Consider the following 15,222-nt stretch of genomic DNA (forward strand, 5'->3'; position numbering starts at 1 on the left):
ACTTAAAATAAGCAGTTGGCACTCTAAGGAAAATCCTGGGCCCCAAGTTCTGGCAGTGTGGCAATCTGGCACGGACTCCGCTGTGACTGATCCAAACAGTCTGTTCCAGATTTTAACATCCCTTATATGCATTCACAAGTTTTCTCTCTTGACTTCCCCTTACAGCCGTTAGATGCCAGCAAAACATCCCACAAACACTCCTTACCTCTGTGCACACAGGCACCCATCCAACCAGAGCCATCAGTCATTCCCAGCCATGCGCTCTTCCTCCAATCATGGTCAGCATCACACGGCCGTCACGCAGCTCACTTGACTCCGTTTTTCTCTTCTTTCTGGAGGTGTCCTTGCTTCTCAGCCTTACCTTCTCGTGATGTTTATCTCGCTCTGCAGCTCCTGCTCTGAATAGGCTTTCTTGGATTCCCGCATGACAGGCACAAAATGCAGCCACAGCCCCTGCCACCAAGGTCAGCTCTTCAGCACACATTACCTGAGGAGCACTTGGCAACTCCTGCAACCTGAGCAGTGCCAGGAAGACTGTTTCACTTCTGCTTCTCCTGGCTCAGAAATTCATTTTCCTACCTAGAAAATGGAAAAAGAAAAGAAAGAAAAAAAATCCTGACATTAGCAGACACAATTGATACTATGGAATTCTGGAAGGCAAGGGATTTGCCCTCTATGATGAGAAGTTGAGTGCAAAGAACTAAGAAGAGCCATGAGCAGGTTGTGAACTTGTGGGTAAAATTAGGAAGTGCAGCAGTGCAGGGCTTCTGGAGGTGAGGGTCTGCTACAGCCGCCTGGAAAGAGAGCCTGTTGGTGGGAGCTGCTTACTGCAGCCAGCAGAAGCATCGCACTCACTGACTCTCATCCTGATGGGGGATTCCAGTCAGTCTGGGAAATCAGCATGGCTGGCTGCAAGCAATCTGACAGACTCCTGGAGTGCAGTGAGAATCACTCTGTGGTGCAGGCATTGGGCACAGCAAGCAGAAGGGAAGCATTGCTGGACATGGTGCACACCAGGGGTTACGACAGGAGGCGGTCAGGGCTGCAGTGACCATGCCCTCCTTGAGTTGGTGATCTCAAGGAATGCGGGCCTGGCAGGAAGCAAAGGCAGGAGCCTGAACTTCAGGAGAGCCAGCTGCAGGCTGTTCCAGGAATTCTTGGACGAGATCCTCTGGACAACTGTTTGTAGGGGCAAAGGGATGGAAAAGAGATGGTCACTTTCTCAGAAAAAAACTTGCTCAGGTTGCAGGCTGAGCTGCAGGAGAGGAAGGGGAGGAGGTGCCAGCACGGCTCTGCACGATGCTCTGCCACACTGGGCAGCTTGATCATGGCTCAGCAGTGGGATCAGACGAGGAGAAGGGGAGAAGGAAATCAATGATGGGAGGGAACCATCAGACACAGCCGGTGAGTGTCTGTGAAGTCTTGCAAACCAGAGATTCCCAGGTTGTTTCTGCTTTTGCAGCATTTGTGTGGTGCAGGGTGAGCAAAAGGTTCTCCTGCTTGATTCTTCTGCAGGAGCCGCCTAAAAGGGAAATGGCCACTGAGCTGCAGACCAAGCAGTACTGCCTGACGTTGGCCAGGGGAGCTTCTCCTGCCGCAGTGTGCTGATGACAGGTCTGGAGATGATCTGCAGGGCCAGCTCGTAGATGGGAGCCAGGAAAGGACATGATGGGAAGAGAGAGGTGTTAAGCAACATCCAAGGCATCAAAATGCATCAGAAGGCCCTGAAAAGCATCACAAAGCCACAGCCAGGAAGCTTGGGAGTATCATGAGCAGCATCCAGGATGCGAGAGATTATTTGCTACCATGCCAAATGGTAGCAGAGCTCCCCCTGCAGACATCCCAAAGCCAGACAAAACAGGAACAAACCCGGAGCTGTGCTGCACGCACCCCACAGCCACAGCATTGCAAGCTGGGGTGCCTTGCTGTGTGCTGCATTCATCCCAGTCCGTGTGAATGAAGACTCTGGAGGCAGTCAAGGCGTTGATTGAGCACGAGTGTGCTTTTATTATTATAGAAAGGACAGGAGGGTGTGAGAGGTCCATGGTGAAGTAGGGACTCATCCTGTTTTGTCATGGAGAGAGTGGCTCAGAGCTCTCAGTGCTGCTGTCCGGTGCCTGGGACTGGAGGCCTGATTGAAAGTCCCCCTGCAAGAGGCTCTGCTCCTCCTCACTGACGCTGACCTGCTCCTGCATGGAGGTGCTGCTGTCAGGGCACTCACACAGTGCCTGGGCTGGGCTGTACTGCAGAGACTCTGGGTGACAGACCTCACTTGTGACTGTGGTGTCTGGGAGGCTCACGTCACCAATTTCAGCAGAGCCAGGTGTAATGAGAGCTTGAACTTCGATGAGCTCCTTCTCTCCATCACTGTTGTCATGTGTAAGGCTGCTGTTGGAACTGCAGCGATTCGTGCTCCCTATGAGCTCTCCACTGATGGAAGCACAGAGAGCATCCTCGCTACTTGCCCTGGATCTTGTGGGTTGGCAAGGGCTCGATTCACCTAGAAAGGATACACAGGGGTTAGTGTCAAACTTTCACAAGCTGAATTACGACAGTAGTTCTTGATCAGGGGTGAACTGAAGATGCTAGGCAGGGGCTGGAATGCCAGGAGGAGCTACAAGTGCACTGCAAGCTTGAATTCGATGTTCCTGAAAAGCAGGGATTTGGAAGCTGCATTTGCACCCTTACCTGCCAGGACTACCACTTCTGTTTCTGAGGGCTGCCTGGCATTGCGCTGCAGTTGGCATTTGCTCCCAGAGGATGGCTTTCTGAGGCTGAAGCAGCAACACCAACTGCTAGCTGGTGATTCCTCAGTTTTGCTGGGTGGATTTTGCCTGGAGAGAGAAAACAGCCAATGCTGTGAGTCGTGCGTGGTGCAGGGTGAGGGAAGAGCTGCACTGAGCTCATGGCAGCAGTTGCTTGTTCCTAGCACTGCCTGGTTTCTGCAGAAAAACAGAAAAACCCACCCAAACAATGATGCTAGGTGCTGGAAAAGAAAGTCCTCTTTACCTGTCAGATGGAAAGTCGATGACGGTGTGGAATTTGCCCTGCCCAGCTGCAGGGCTTTCTTCCACTTCAATGTCCCGGCTGCTCTCTGTCACAGGGGGAGAGCTGCTGTGGCCTCGCCTCTGTGCCTGTGCCTCCTCCAGGCTGAGCAGCTTTGTGGCAGCAGAAGAGACCCCCACAGACTTGGGCCCTGGGAGAGAATTGTGCCCTGTCAGGGAAAACCACAGGTAAGAGCGAGGATCAGAAAGCAGCAGCACAGCCACCACGGTTCTGGGGGAGGTGCTGTATTTTTCTCAGGCTTGCTTATCCGAGCCACTGGAAGAAGAGGAGCTCAAAATAACCATGTGGGCAGAGGTGTGTTTATGGCAAAGGACACGGTCATCATTAAGAGCAGCTTACTGTATCAAAATAGGCAAGGAAAAACCCAAGGAAATGGGGGCAGGGAACTGAGAAAGCTTCGCTGCCACACTTGCATCAATCTTCTCCTGCGTGCAAACATAATAATGACAGTTTCCTCCTTGTGAAGTTTGGGCTTGGACATTCTCAGCATCCAGCAACAGGATGCCATATCCTAATGGAAGTCCAGAGGTCTGCTGTCCCCTTGATGGTAAAAGAGTATCTCAAACATCCTGGAGAAGGCCTGCATTTGGTCAAGGTGTCAGGTCATGATCAAGCTAATGGAGGAAGAAACTCACCTGCTGCATCTGCGATGTCTGTTCCGGATTTGGAGCCGAAGAGGACGTCGGTGTGGTTGATGATGAATTCCACCACATCCGACTGCGTCTGCAGCTCCATGCAGGCAGCTCTTCCGCTGGCGCAGGCAGACTCGTTCTGCTGTGATCTGTAGAAAAGGCAGATTTTAGAAGTCATTTCTCCAAGACCGTTTCCCCGAGTCTGAATTGTTGCAGCCAAAAGCTGTCAGCTGAGGCTCTGGAGACTTCCGCAGTGGGCAATCAGTGATGCCACTGCAGAAATTCCCCTGGATGATCAAGGACACGTCAGTCCCATCTCAACAAGACTGCAGAAATTGTCACCTAGACATTGTGCCCGTGAGGATGGAGAACAGCTCAGGCTCCTGCTCTTCTGTCAGCCACAGATTTTACAGGAGAAGAGCACATTTGATGGAGAAAAAGGGAGCACTGTTGTTTTTTTTACTGGAGAACAGATGTAAGCGTTGTGTTGAAACAGAAGCAGAAGTTTACCTTAAGAGGTTTGGAGCCCACACAATGGCTAGGTTCTTGGCATGCATGTTTGTGATGGTGGAGCTCCCAGCCAGACACGCCAAGTGTCTCATCAGGAACTCCAGTGTCCTGGAAAACAAGAGAGGCAAACGTTCAGCACCAACGAGCATGCCGTGCTGCAATTCAGAAAGCAAACCTCCATTCATGCTACTTCTTGTGATTGCTACTGTCACCGAAGATGAAGTAGATCCAACCTGACTGAGTGCCACGCTGCAGCACCAAGCCCCAGCACAGCACAGCCGCAGCCATCAGCTGCACCAAGCGTGCCCCCGTGCCCAGGAACTGACCCCATAAAGTAAGCCCATGGAGCCTTCAACCCTTCAGCATACACAGGCATCGTGTTGCCGGCGTGAGACAGAGCCTGGAACCGCATCGTTGCCCTCTGCAATGCAGCAGGGCTGAGCTCAGCAGGCTGAGGGCAGCACTGACCTGTAGTGAGGAGCGGGCAGCTGCTGGATGACGTCCTGCATTCTGAGCAGCCGCTCCTCCTCTGTAGCGGCACCAACAGCATCCTGGAGTAGTGCAGAAAGGGAGCGAGACACCAATCAGGCTAGTACACCACTGCGAGTAAACCTCGTGGGGCTGACAGCAAAAGGGCCTCCGAGCTGGGGCACTGCTGCAGCCATCTGCCAAGAGGCCCAGGAAGAGGGAAATGAAAGACGTGGCCTTGTGCTTACCGAGAACTTGCCGTACAGCTGGTGGGTGAGCAGAGGGTTCGGGAGCTCCCTGAAGTACATCTTGCAGAGGGAGCTCACGCTGTGAATGTCGCGGACGGTGAGCTCAGGAATCTGCTCAGACTCAAATTCCTGCCTGGAGAGAGGGACGCAAACCCGGTTGAGCGAGAGGAAGGCAAGCCCAAAGCCACACCAGATGCACTCAGGCTGTGTCAGTCGCAGCACTCTTACCGCAGTCTCTGGATGTTGGACGCGACGCCGGACAGGCGGTATATCCCCTGCACCACGCCGTGCTGCTCAATGAACTCAGCGCAGCTCTGGAGGACCTGGGGGACTGAAGAACACGTGCCAGCCGTCAGTGGAGCTCCTGATTCAAGTCCTGCTGCAGCTTGTGCTTCCGGGAGTCACATCCCATCCACTAAGCCCAGCCAGGCGTGGCTGAAGCAAATACAGATGTGCTTGTCTCTTAGGAGCATCCGCCTCACTTGATCCTTCAGCCATCACCTCCCATTACACGTGTCTCCACGGCTATCAGCCTGCCCCCTGCTAGATATGAGCTCCCTTTCATCTTCTTTAGATGCCCAGCAGAGGAAGATCTCAGGAATGGGCTGCTCCTTACCATCACGACCGGAGTGGAGAAGATGCTCTCCCAGGTCACCGCCAAACACCCTTTCCTTCTCCACCTCCCGCTCGGTCGGTTTCTTTGGGCGGGCCTTCACCAAGGAACGAAGGAAGGTGAGGATCTTGCTGCGTTTCTTGGGCACTGCACAACAAAAGGAAGAAACCAGGTCATTTCAGGTCTGGCTCCGTTGGACGAGGCCGAGCACAGCACATTCTACAGAGCACGTCAGAACGGGAAGAACATTACCAACCAGTACATACAAAAAGGGATTTTCCCCATCTCTGGAGGAGCCCAAGGCCAGGTTGGATGGGGCCCTGGGCAGCCTGGTCTAATCTGACATTAAATGTGGGGGCTGGCAGCACAGCCTGATGCAAGGAAGTGGAAGCTTGAGGATCCTTAAGGACCCTACCATCCCAAGCCATTCTATGAAGATTCTATAGTTTCCCCAAGTCCAATCATAAACACAGGAGGATTGGGCCAAATCTCTGCCCCATGGTGTGCATGAAGAATCATCAACCCAGAGGACAATGTGGGATGGATAAAGGAGGTACTAAACATGGAACGCACCCCCAAAAAGACTTCATTTTGCTTCCCCACACCATCAAATGTAACATCCCTACCTGGCTTTGGCACAGAGTTGATGAGTGCCTCAGGAATGTTCTTATTAATCAGTTCCACACACTCCCCTGGGAAAAATCCAACCTGTAACAAGAAGAGAAGCCAACTATTGCATGCAGCACTTCTCAGGTCTGAACTGTTAAACCAAAAGCCACATAACATTTCCCTCGGAACGTGCTTGCCTGACGTTCCATAAGACTATCCAGCAGAAAATGGCCATAGTTCACAGCATAAAGGTAATAATTTTTCAACATTTGCAGCCAAAGGCAAGGTCCTCTGATACCGACACAGGGAAACTGTTTATGTCCTTTAGGCATCCTGAGCAGGCAGAGCAGCTCTAAGCTGAGATTCCTGCCTTTACTGCAGTTGCACTCTCCAGTCTGAAGCTTGTGCCTACCTGGAAGCCGAGCTTGCCTCTCCACCAGGGGGTCAGCTCCTTTGGTGGCATGTCGATGACACACACGATGTCTCCCACCTGCAAGAGATTGCAGCGTCAATCCCAGCTTCAGCACGGCTGGGAGGAAAGCACAGCTCAAATGTCTGCATTCTTCTGCACTGCCAAACATCACCGAGCATTAAAGCACTTGCACCAGTGCAGCTCTGAAGACATTTCCCATTGTAAAATTGAACAACAAGGAACGCCTTGAACTGCTTACCTCAAAGGAGAGTTCATCCGCTGCCTGGGCAACGTATCTCTTAATAGCATGGGCAGCAGCAATAGCTGGAACATTCACAGGTGCCACCTCATGGTCCAGCAGGGGCTTCCCCTTGTTCTCAGCCTGAAACAGAGAGCACAGGCCACGGTGAGGAGCTGGGAACCAACAAGGAGGATTTCAAGGTGAGGAGCACATCTGCAGAGAAAGCTGCAGGAAATGCACTCGGTCCTTATCATGGGCACTTCAGAAGGAACTGCAAGTCTAATAGCGGCTGTTTCTCTCCCTGGTGTGCAGCAGCCACACGCCAGCAAAGATGCATCTCTCCCCATCCAGACTAATCAGCAATGGCACTGACGCCGACAGGTGGCCTTGTGTATTTTGCCACATCCTTTCCTGCGCTCTTTGTGCAGGAAGGCTGACTGTTTAAGATGCTAGGAGACCGTGAAGAGGGAAACCAAAGCTACGGCTGCAGTTACAAGGTGCAAACAGTGCCAGTGCAAGCACAAAGCAGCTCTCTTGAGCAGTCCAACCAACAGCGAGGCCAAACAGAGCAGAGAATGACTGTTGTTTCTGCAGCCATTTGAAGGGAAAAGTCAGTAGAGGACAAACACAACAGCCGAGATGGCTCTGGTTGTTTTATAAAATTGCCACACTTGCACTGCTGTCTTGCCACAGAGGAGCTCTCTTGGAAAGCAGGAGAGCACATCTGCGGCTCACTCTGCTGGCTGCAGTCAGGGAACAAAGACCAATCAGAGCTTCATACTCTACCTCTGTCCATGCCAGGTCAGGCCCACAGCTGATCTCGCTGCACGCCACAGCCATCAGCGTAGGTGTGACAAGCTGGAACTGAAAAGAAACACACTTTTATTTTCTCTGTTCACATCTCTGCTGTGCTCCCTACAGCTGTCGGGCACACTCACACAGCCCAAGCACGCCTGCTGGTGTCCCTGGTGATGCTGTGCAGCTCTGCACAAGCTGGGGCTGGGACTCTTTGCCTAAGGGATTGCTTTCCATAAAACCAGCTGGTCACAGCACCACAGACAGCATCCTTCTGAGGGCTGAGCTGCAGAGCACGTGAAGAAAACCCACACGTGACCAGCGTCCCATCAAAGCTGGATGAGGCTGTGTTACTAAACACGGGGCGTCACGGGCTGCTAAAGCATGTGGGGGGACAAAGCATGGCAGGTACCTGGCAAGAGATCAGAACGAGGGAGAGAAATCTCACGAATCTGCAGCCGTTCCTTGTCACTTTGCTCTGATCTTCCACGAGCAAAAGCTGCAGCAGGGAAGCAGGCAGAGGGTGGAGAGAGGAGAGAGAAAGAGCAGGTCAGTTTGCTTCCACGGTTTAGCAAAGACTACGAGGGAAAAACCAAAATCTGCCCTCCCTCAACTTAGAAACTTAAGTTTTCAACTTAAAACCATTTCCCCTTGTCCTGCTGATATCTACCCTTTCAAAGAGTTGATTCCCCTCCTCTTTTTAGGCTCCCTTTAGGTACTGAAGGCTGCCATGAGGTCACCCCACTGCCTTCTTTTCTCCAGGCTGAACAAGCCCTGCTCCCTCAGCCTGTCTTTGCAGGGGAGGTGCTCCTGTCCCCTGATCATCTCTGTGGCTCGCCTCTGGACCCTCTCCAACAGCTCCCTGTCTTTCTGGACACTGTACTGCAGCTGGGGCCTCACAAGAGCAGAGCAGGGGGGGACGATCACCTCCCTGTCCCTCATGGCCACCCCTCTGCTGATGGAGATAATGTGATCCTATGAGCTCCGCCAGCCAGCAGTTCTCAGCACTCACTGTCCCCCCGTCTCTCCCACACTGTCTCAGCTTACCTACAAGGTGCTGCACAGGACGGTGTGAAGACAAAGGGACGCAGTCGGTGCACAAGTGCAACAAGCGAGCTGCTCAGTCAGAGCTCCAGCGCTCCAATGAAGGGACGCAGCACGCACTGCTCATCCCCTCATTCTAGCCCTTATGACATCACTGAGGGCCACCAGGCTGCTCCACCACGACGGACAGGGTGGGGAGGCAAGACCAGTCACAAGGGCAGAAGATTCCAACAGCCCAGCCCAACGTTCTGGAATCAGGGGCTGCTTGGAATTCTACCCCAGCCAAATCCTGGAGAAGCTGGCACGGGGTCGTCATGACCAAAGCGCAGGACCTGGCGCTTGCTCTTGTTGAGCCTCGCACAACTGGCCTCAGTGCATCCCTCTGGAGGGCCTTCCTGCCCTCAGCCAGATGGACGCTTCCTCCCAGCAGCGTACCTTGCAGTGCTGGGCCCATGTCAAATCCACACTAGAGTGGGTTTTGTTACATTCAAGGGCATGTTGCAGCACCCATCTATTTCACCTGGAAGGAAATAAAGCAGGAGATGGGAGAAACACAGAACTGCTGCCAGACTGCTTTATCCCTTTCTTAGCCCAACTTCCCTTGTCTCATCCCCTACCCCAACTCCTGGATGATGCCCACGGGCTGATAGTTGGATCTCAAGTCCATAGGACTCCTTTCACAGGGCTCCATCAAAAAGGCTGTCACACTTGTTCCGTACACTCACACTGACCCAGCAGTGGTATCACAGTCACTTAACACACACACAGCAACCAAACCCCGAGCATGCACATCCCTTCCTGCGTGACTGCAGCCCACAGCTCCCCTTCACACCTCCGTGGATCTCTGGTGTTTTACACTGATGCAGCCTCGCTGCAGCTCCGTGGCTGTCACACAAGGCCTGCAGGACCTCTTTCTCTGCAAACCCCGTCTGCAGGCATTGGTTCACGAGGTTCACCTCCTGCCCTCCTGAGCAAAAACAAGCACTAAGAACAAGAGCAAAGCACACTGGACTCGACCTGGCTGGATCCCCAACCCTCAGTCCTGTCAGTCGTACCCTGGTGTGGAGACTCATCCCCAAAGCCTGGCTGGACATCAGCACAGGCATCCTTCTTCAAACGCCCCATCCAAGCAGCAAGGGATCAAAGCGTTGGCACAGCTGAAACAGAAATGCTGTGTGAGTTTCCTGTTAGCACTGAGCAGGAACAAATCTACCGCTGAGCAGCAGGATGTGACACAAGCAGCAGAAGACACCCAACCTGCAGAACCAGCTCGTTTGGGGTCGGTCCAGATGTTTGTCTGCTCCCTTCCCTGGCCCAGGCCAAGCTTGTGAGCTGCTCCTCCTTGGTGCAGGGGGAAATGGTGCAGATGCCATGTGGTGGCTATGCACAGCATGCCTTGCACTTGCTTTTCCTCTCTCCATCTGCCATTAGCAAACAGCATCTCCAGCCTCCAGAGATCACTGAGTCCAACCCCTGCACAACAGTGAAAAAAAAGATATGATAAGGGGTACTTAAAGCACAGCATCTGTAATCAGATCAGACTCCTGCACTGTGAAGACTTCCATGAGTATTCCTGCAGAGTGCATCACTTAGTCTCTCTTTAGCCTTGTGTTCATGGTTTTCCTGTAAGAGCTTGTCTAAACACTACCTGTAATCGTGGTTATGCTAGAAGCATTTGGATTTCTTGATCCTTACTGTAATTTCAATTACAAATTTAGATGTTTTTTTGTTAGGGACAACTTTCAATTTCTCAACTGAAATTTCAATATTGCATTAGGTGTTGACAACCACGGGGCTGCAGTACAGAGAATTACAGGAAGATTAATTTCTCCATCTCCATGCTCCTAGACATTTATGGTTACAGTTATGTAGTTATATACAAAGTCGCAAGATACCAAGGCTAGAATAACCTCTTGGTGTTGTGAAATTGAGGTTCACAAATACAAATGACAAAATTCGATGAATCTGTGATTCTGAATACAAGAAGTGACTCCACTCTGATCAGAAATGCCTATTAATTGTGTTTATTCCTTACATGTCTGAATTTTCATTTCAGTGGTCCCTCCAGAAAGAAAAAAATCAGATCTCAGACCCTCAAAATGATTCCAGACAGACATTACTGATACCACGATTGTTACAGCAGACCTTGGTAAAGGCAAACAGAAAGTTACTCAGAATTACTGAAATGATGGGTAGCACAGCCGTCATCTCCTCTGGCAAAAAAAAATTCAGTGTTAGATTGATACCTTGCAATTAATTCGGACATCAGCACTGAATTAAGAGCATTCAGGACAGCGATGCTCTGTCTAGGGAAGGATGTTTTTTCCATCCTTACAGTCCTTCCTGACATCAGCACTAATTGAAACAACATCCCACTCACCTTTGCCATGTCTGGCAGAGGTTGCAGCTCTTTCTATTGCATCCCTCTAGCTGTCAATTCAAGAGCTCCTGTGTCACACAGAGAAAAGCAATCTTTTACCTGCTGTGCCATGCTCATTTCAAAACCAATGCAGATGTCAGCAGCTGATGCCCACAAGGACAGCCAGCCTGGACTTATTTTCATTACATATCTTTGTCCTGATGTCCTTCTAGAAGCTGGAACATTTCTCCATCTCAGCAGAAGAGGGTAGGAGGAATCTAAGGTGAGGGCACACACTACTCTTTTTCTGGAACACAAAGAGAAGATTAAAACCATATGTGTTTCCCTGCCCATGCCAAACACCAGCCTTTCCATCCTTACAGTCCTTCCTGACATCAGCAGCAATGGAAACAACATCCCACTCACCTTTGCCATGTCTGGAAGAGGTTGCAGCTCTTTCTATTGCATCCCTCTAGCTGTCAAGTCAAGAGCTCCTGTGTCACTCATGGAAAAGCAATCTTTTACCTGCTGTGCCATGCTCATGCCAGCAGCAATGCAGATGCCAGCAGCTGATGCCCACAAGGACAGCCAGCCTGGACTTATTTTCATTACATATCTTTGTCCTGATGTCCTTCTAGAAGCTGGAACATTTCACCATCTCAGCAGAAGAGGGCAGGAGGGGTCCAAGTTGCAGGCACACTCTCCTCTTTTTCTGGAACACAAAGAGAAGATGAAAACCAGATGTGTTTCCCTGCCCACGCCAAACACCAGCCTTTCCATCCTTACAGCCCTTCCTGACATCAGCACTAATTGAAACAACATCCCACTCACCTTTGCCATGTCTGGAAGAGGTTGCAGCTCTTTCTATTGCATCCCTCCAGCTGTCAAGTGAAGAGCTCCTGTGTCACTCATGGAAAAGCAATCTTTTACCTGCTGTGCCATGCTCATGCCAGCAGCAATGCAGATGCCAGCAGCTGATGCCCACAAGGACAGCCAGCCTGGACTTATTTTCATTACATATCTTTGTCCTGATGTCCTTCTAGAAGCTGGAACATTTCACCATCTCAGCCGAGGAGGGCGGGAGGGGTCCAAGTAGCTGGCACACTTTCCTCTTTTTCTGGAACACAAAGAGAAGATTAAAACCAGATGTGTTTCCCTGCCCATGCCAAACACCAGCCTTTCCATGCTTCCAGTCCATACTGACATCAGCAGCAATGGAAACAACATCCCACTCACCTTTGCCATGTCTGGCAGAGGTTTCAGCTCTTTCTATTGCATCCCTCCAGCTGTCAAGTCAAGAGCTCCTGTGTCACTCATGGAAAAGCAATATTTTACCTGCTGTGCCATGCTCATGCCAGCAGCAATGCAGATGCCAGCAGCTGATGCCCACAAGGACAGCCAGCCTGGACTTATTTTCATTACATATCTTTGTCCTGATGTCCTTCTAGAATATGGAACATTTCTCCATCTCAGCAGAAGAGGGCAGGAGGGGTCCAAGGTGAGGGCACACACTCCTCCATTAATCTAGCACTGAAAAATTAAGACAAAATGAAAACAGATGTGTTTCCCTGCCCATGGCAAACATCAGCCTTTCCATCCTTACAGTCCTTCCCGACATCAGCAGCAATGGAAACAACATCCCACTCACCTTTGCCATGTCTGGCAGAGGTTGCAGCTCTTTCTATTGCATCCCTCCAGCTGTCAAGTGAAGAGCTCCTGTGTCACTCATGGAAAAGCAATCTTTTACCTGCTGTGCCATGCTCATGGCAGCAGCAATGCAGATGCCAGCAGCTGATGCCCACAAGGACAGCCAGCCTGGACTTATTTTCATTACATATTTTTGTCCTGATGTCCTTCTAGATGCTGGAACATTTCTCCACCTCAGCAGAAGAGGGCAGGAGGGGTCCAAGTTGCCGGCACACTCTCCTCTTTTTCTGGAACACAAAGAGAAAGAGAAGATGAAAACCAGATATGTTTCCCTGCCCATGCCAAACACCAGCCTTTCCATCCTTACAGTCCTTCCTGACATCAGCACTAATTGAAACAACATCCCACTCACCTTTGCCATGTCTGGCAGATGTTGCAGCTCTTTCTTTTGCATCCCTCTAGCTTTCAACTACAGAGCTCCTGTGTCACACAAGGAAAAGCAATCTTTTACCTGCTGTGCCATGCTCATGGCAGCAGCAATGCAGATGCCAGCAGCTGATGCCCACAAGGACAGCCAGCCTGGACTTATTTTCATTACATATTTTTGTCCTGATGTCCTTCTAGATGCTGGAACATTTCTCCACCTCAGCAGAAGAGGGCAGGAGGGGTCCAAGGTGAGGGCACACTCTGCTCTTTTTCTGGCACACAAAGAGAAAATGAAAACCAGATGTGTTTCCCTGCCCATGGCAAACACCAGCCTTTCCATCCTTACAGTCCTTCCTGACATCAGCACTAATTGAAACAACATCCCACTCACCTTTGCCATGTCTGGCAGAGGTTGCAGCTCTTTCTTTTGCATCCCTCTTGCTTTCAAGTCAAGAGCTCCTGTGTCACACAAGGAAAAGCAATCTTTTACCTGCTGTGCCATGCTCATGGCAGCAGCAATGCAGATGCCAGCAGCTGATGCCCACAAGGACAGCCAGCCTGGACTTATTTTCATTACATATCTTTGTCCTGATGTCCTTCTAGAAGCTGGAACATTTCTCCATCTCAGCAGAAGAGGGCAGGAGGGGTCCAAGTTGCAGGCACACTCTCCTCTTTTTCTGGAACACAAAGAGAAGATTAAAACCAGATGTGTTTCCCTGCCCATGCCAAACACCAGCCTTTCCATCCTTACAGTCCTTCCTGACATCAGCAGCACTAATTGAAACAACATCCCACTCACCTTTGCCATGTCTGGCAGAGGTTGCAGCTCTTTCTATTGCATCCCTCCAGCTGTCAAGTGAAGAGCTCCTGTGTCACTCATGGAAAAGCAATCTTTTACCTGCTGTGCCATGCTCATGCCAGCAGCAATGCAGATGCCAGCAGCTGATGCCCACAAGGACAGCCAGCCTGGACTTATTTTCATTACATATCTTTGTCCCGATGTCCTTCTACAAGCTGGAACATTTCTCCACCTCAGCAGAAGAGGGCAGGAGGGGTCCAAGTTGCCGGCACACTCTCCTATTTTTCTGGCACACAAAGAGAAAGAGAAGATGAAAACCAGATATGTTTCCCTGCCCATGCCAAACACCAGCCTTTCCATCCTTACAGTCCTTCCTGACATCAGCACTAATTGAAACAACATCCCACTCACCTTTGCCTAATCTGGCAGGGAGGTGATGCACTTTCTATTATACCCCTCTTGCTTTGAATTCACCAGTGCTTGTGTCACACAAGGAAATGCAACATTCCAGCTGTTCTGCCATTCCCATAGCAACAACTATGCATATGCCAGCAGCTGATGCCCACAAGGACAGCCAGCCTGGACTTATTTTCATTACATATCTTTGTCCTGAAGTCCTTCTAGAAGGTTGAACACTTCTCCATCTCTGCTGCAATGGTCAAAAAGGGTCCAAGTTTAGGGCACACTCTCCTCATGGCCTCCTGCAGTCATAGACAAAGGGAACATGAAAACCAGAAGTGTTTCTTTGCCCATGGCAGACACTAGCCTTTCCATCCTGACAGTCCTTCCTACAATCACTTGGAATTGAAGCAACATCCCCCACATCTCTTTTTTGAACTTATTCATGCATGAATAATAATAATGAGAATTTTTCTGTAAATCTTATTTCTGCATGGAAACGATCAGATAACCAGAGCTTTTTTCTCTAAAACAATCCAGCAAATTTGCATTGCTTATCTATGTACGCAAAATGTTTTTGCCATTCATCTCAAATATCAGTGCATCTGGCCAAAGAATATAGAAAAAGTATTTACAGACATTTTTGGACAGATTACTTCTGGTCAAGTGGGAAGGAATCCCTAAGCTGCAATCATGAAATTCTTTTATCACTTTCTCTGATTTAGCCAGTGTTACCAAAAGGGAAATAAGACACAGGCTTTTGATAGCAGCTGCCAATTTAAGAACGATAATAAGTTTTATTATTCTTGGCTAAGATCATAGTCCCCCATTTCAGGATTATCTCCAGCTCATCAAGTATAATTAACAGTTTTGGATAGCCACATTATTATATAGCAATATTGTCTTCCTGCAAGGAATTTCATTGTTTTGACACGTGCCACAGGTTGTTAATAG

General features: G+C 50.2%; 1 protein-coding gene across 1 annotated transcript; it reads right to left on the reverse strand.

Annotated features, from left to right (window-relative positions):
* Window positions 1-2,035: 2,035 nt before the first annotated feature.
* LOC149912308 (rho GTPase-activating protein 32-like) lies at window positions 2,036-7,850 on the reverse strand. The gene is made up of 6 exons (XM_090130768.1): window positions 7,586-7,850; window positions 6,818-6,940; window positions 6,534-6,636; window positions 3,010-3,214; window positions 2,689-2,834; window positions 2,036-2,500 (listed from the first exon to the last, which is right to left on the reverse strand). The coding sequence occupies exons 1-6, from the start codon at window positions 7,637-7,639 to the stop codon at window positions 2,073-2,075; spliced, it is 1,059 nt and encodes a 352-aa protein (XP_089986894.1). The 5' UTR covers window positions 7,640-7,850; the 3' UTR covers window positions 2,036-2,072.
* Between the last annotated feature and the right edge of the window lie 7,372 nt (window positions 7,851-15,222).

This window comes from Phasianus colchicus, chromosome Z (genome assembly GCF_987193195.1).
Source record: "Phasianus colchicus chromosome Z, bPhaCol1.hap1.1, whole genome shotgun sequence".
NCBI classification, from domain to species: domain Eukaryota; kingdom Metazoa; phylum Chordata; class Aves; order Galliformes; family Phasianidae; genus Phasianus; species Phasianus colchicus.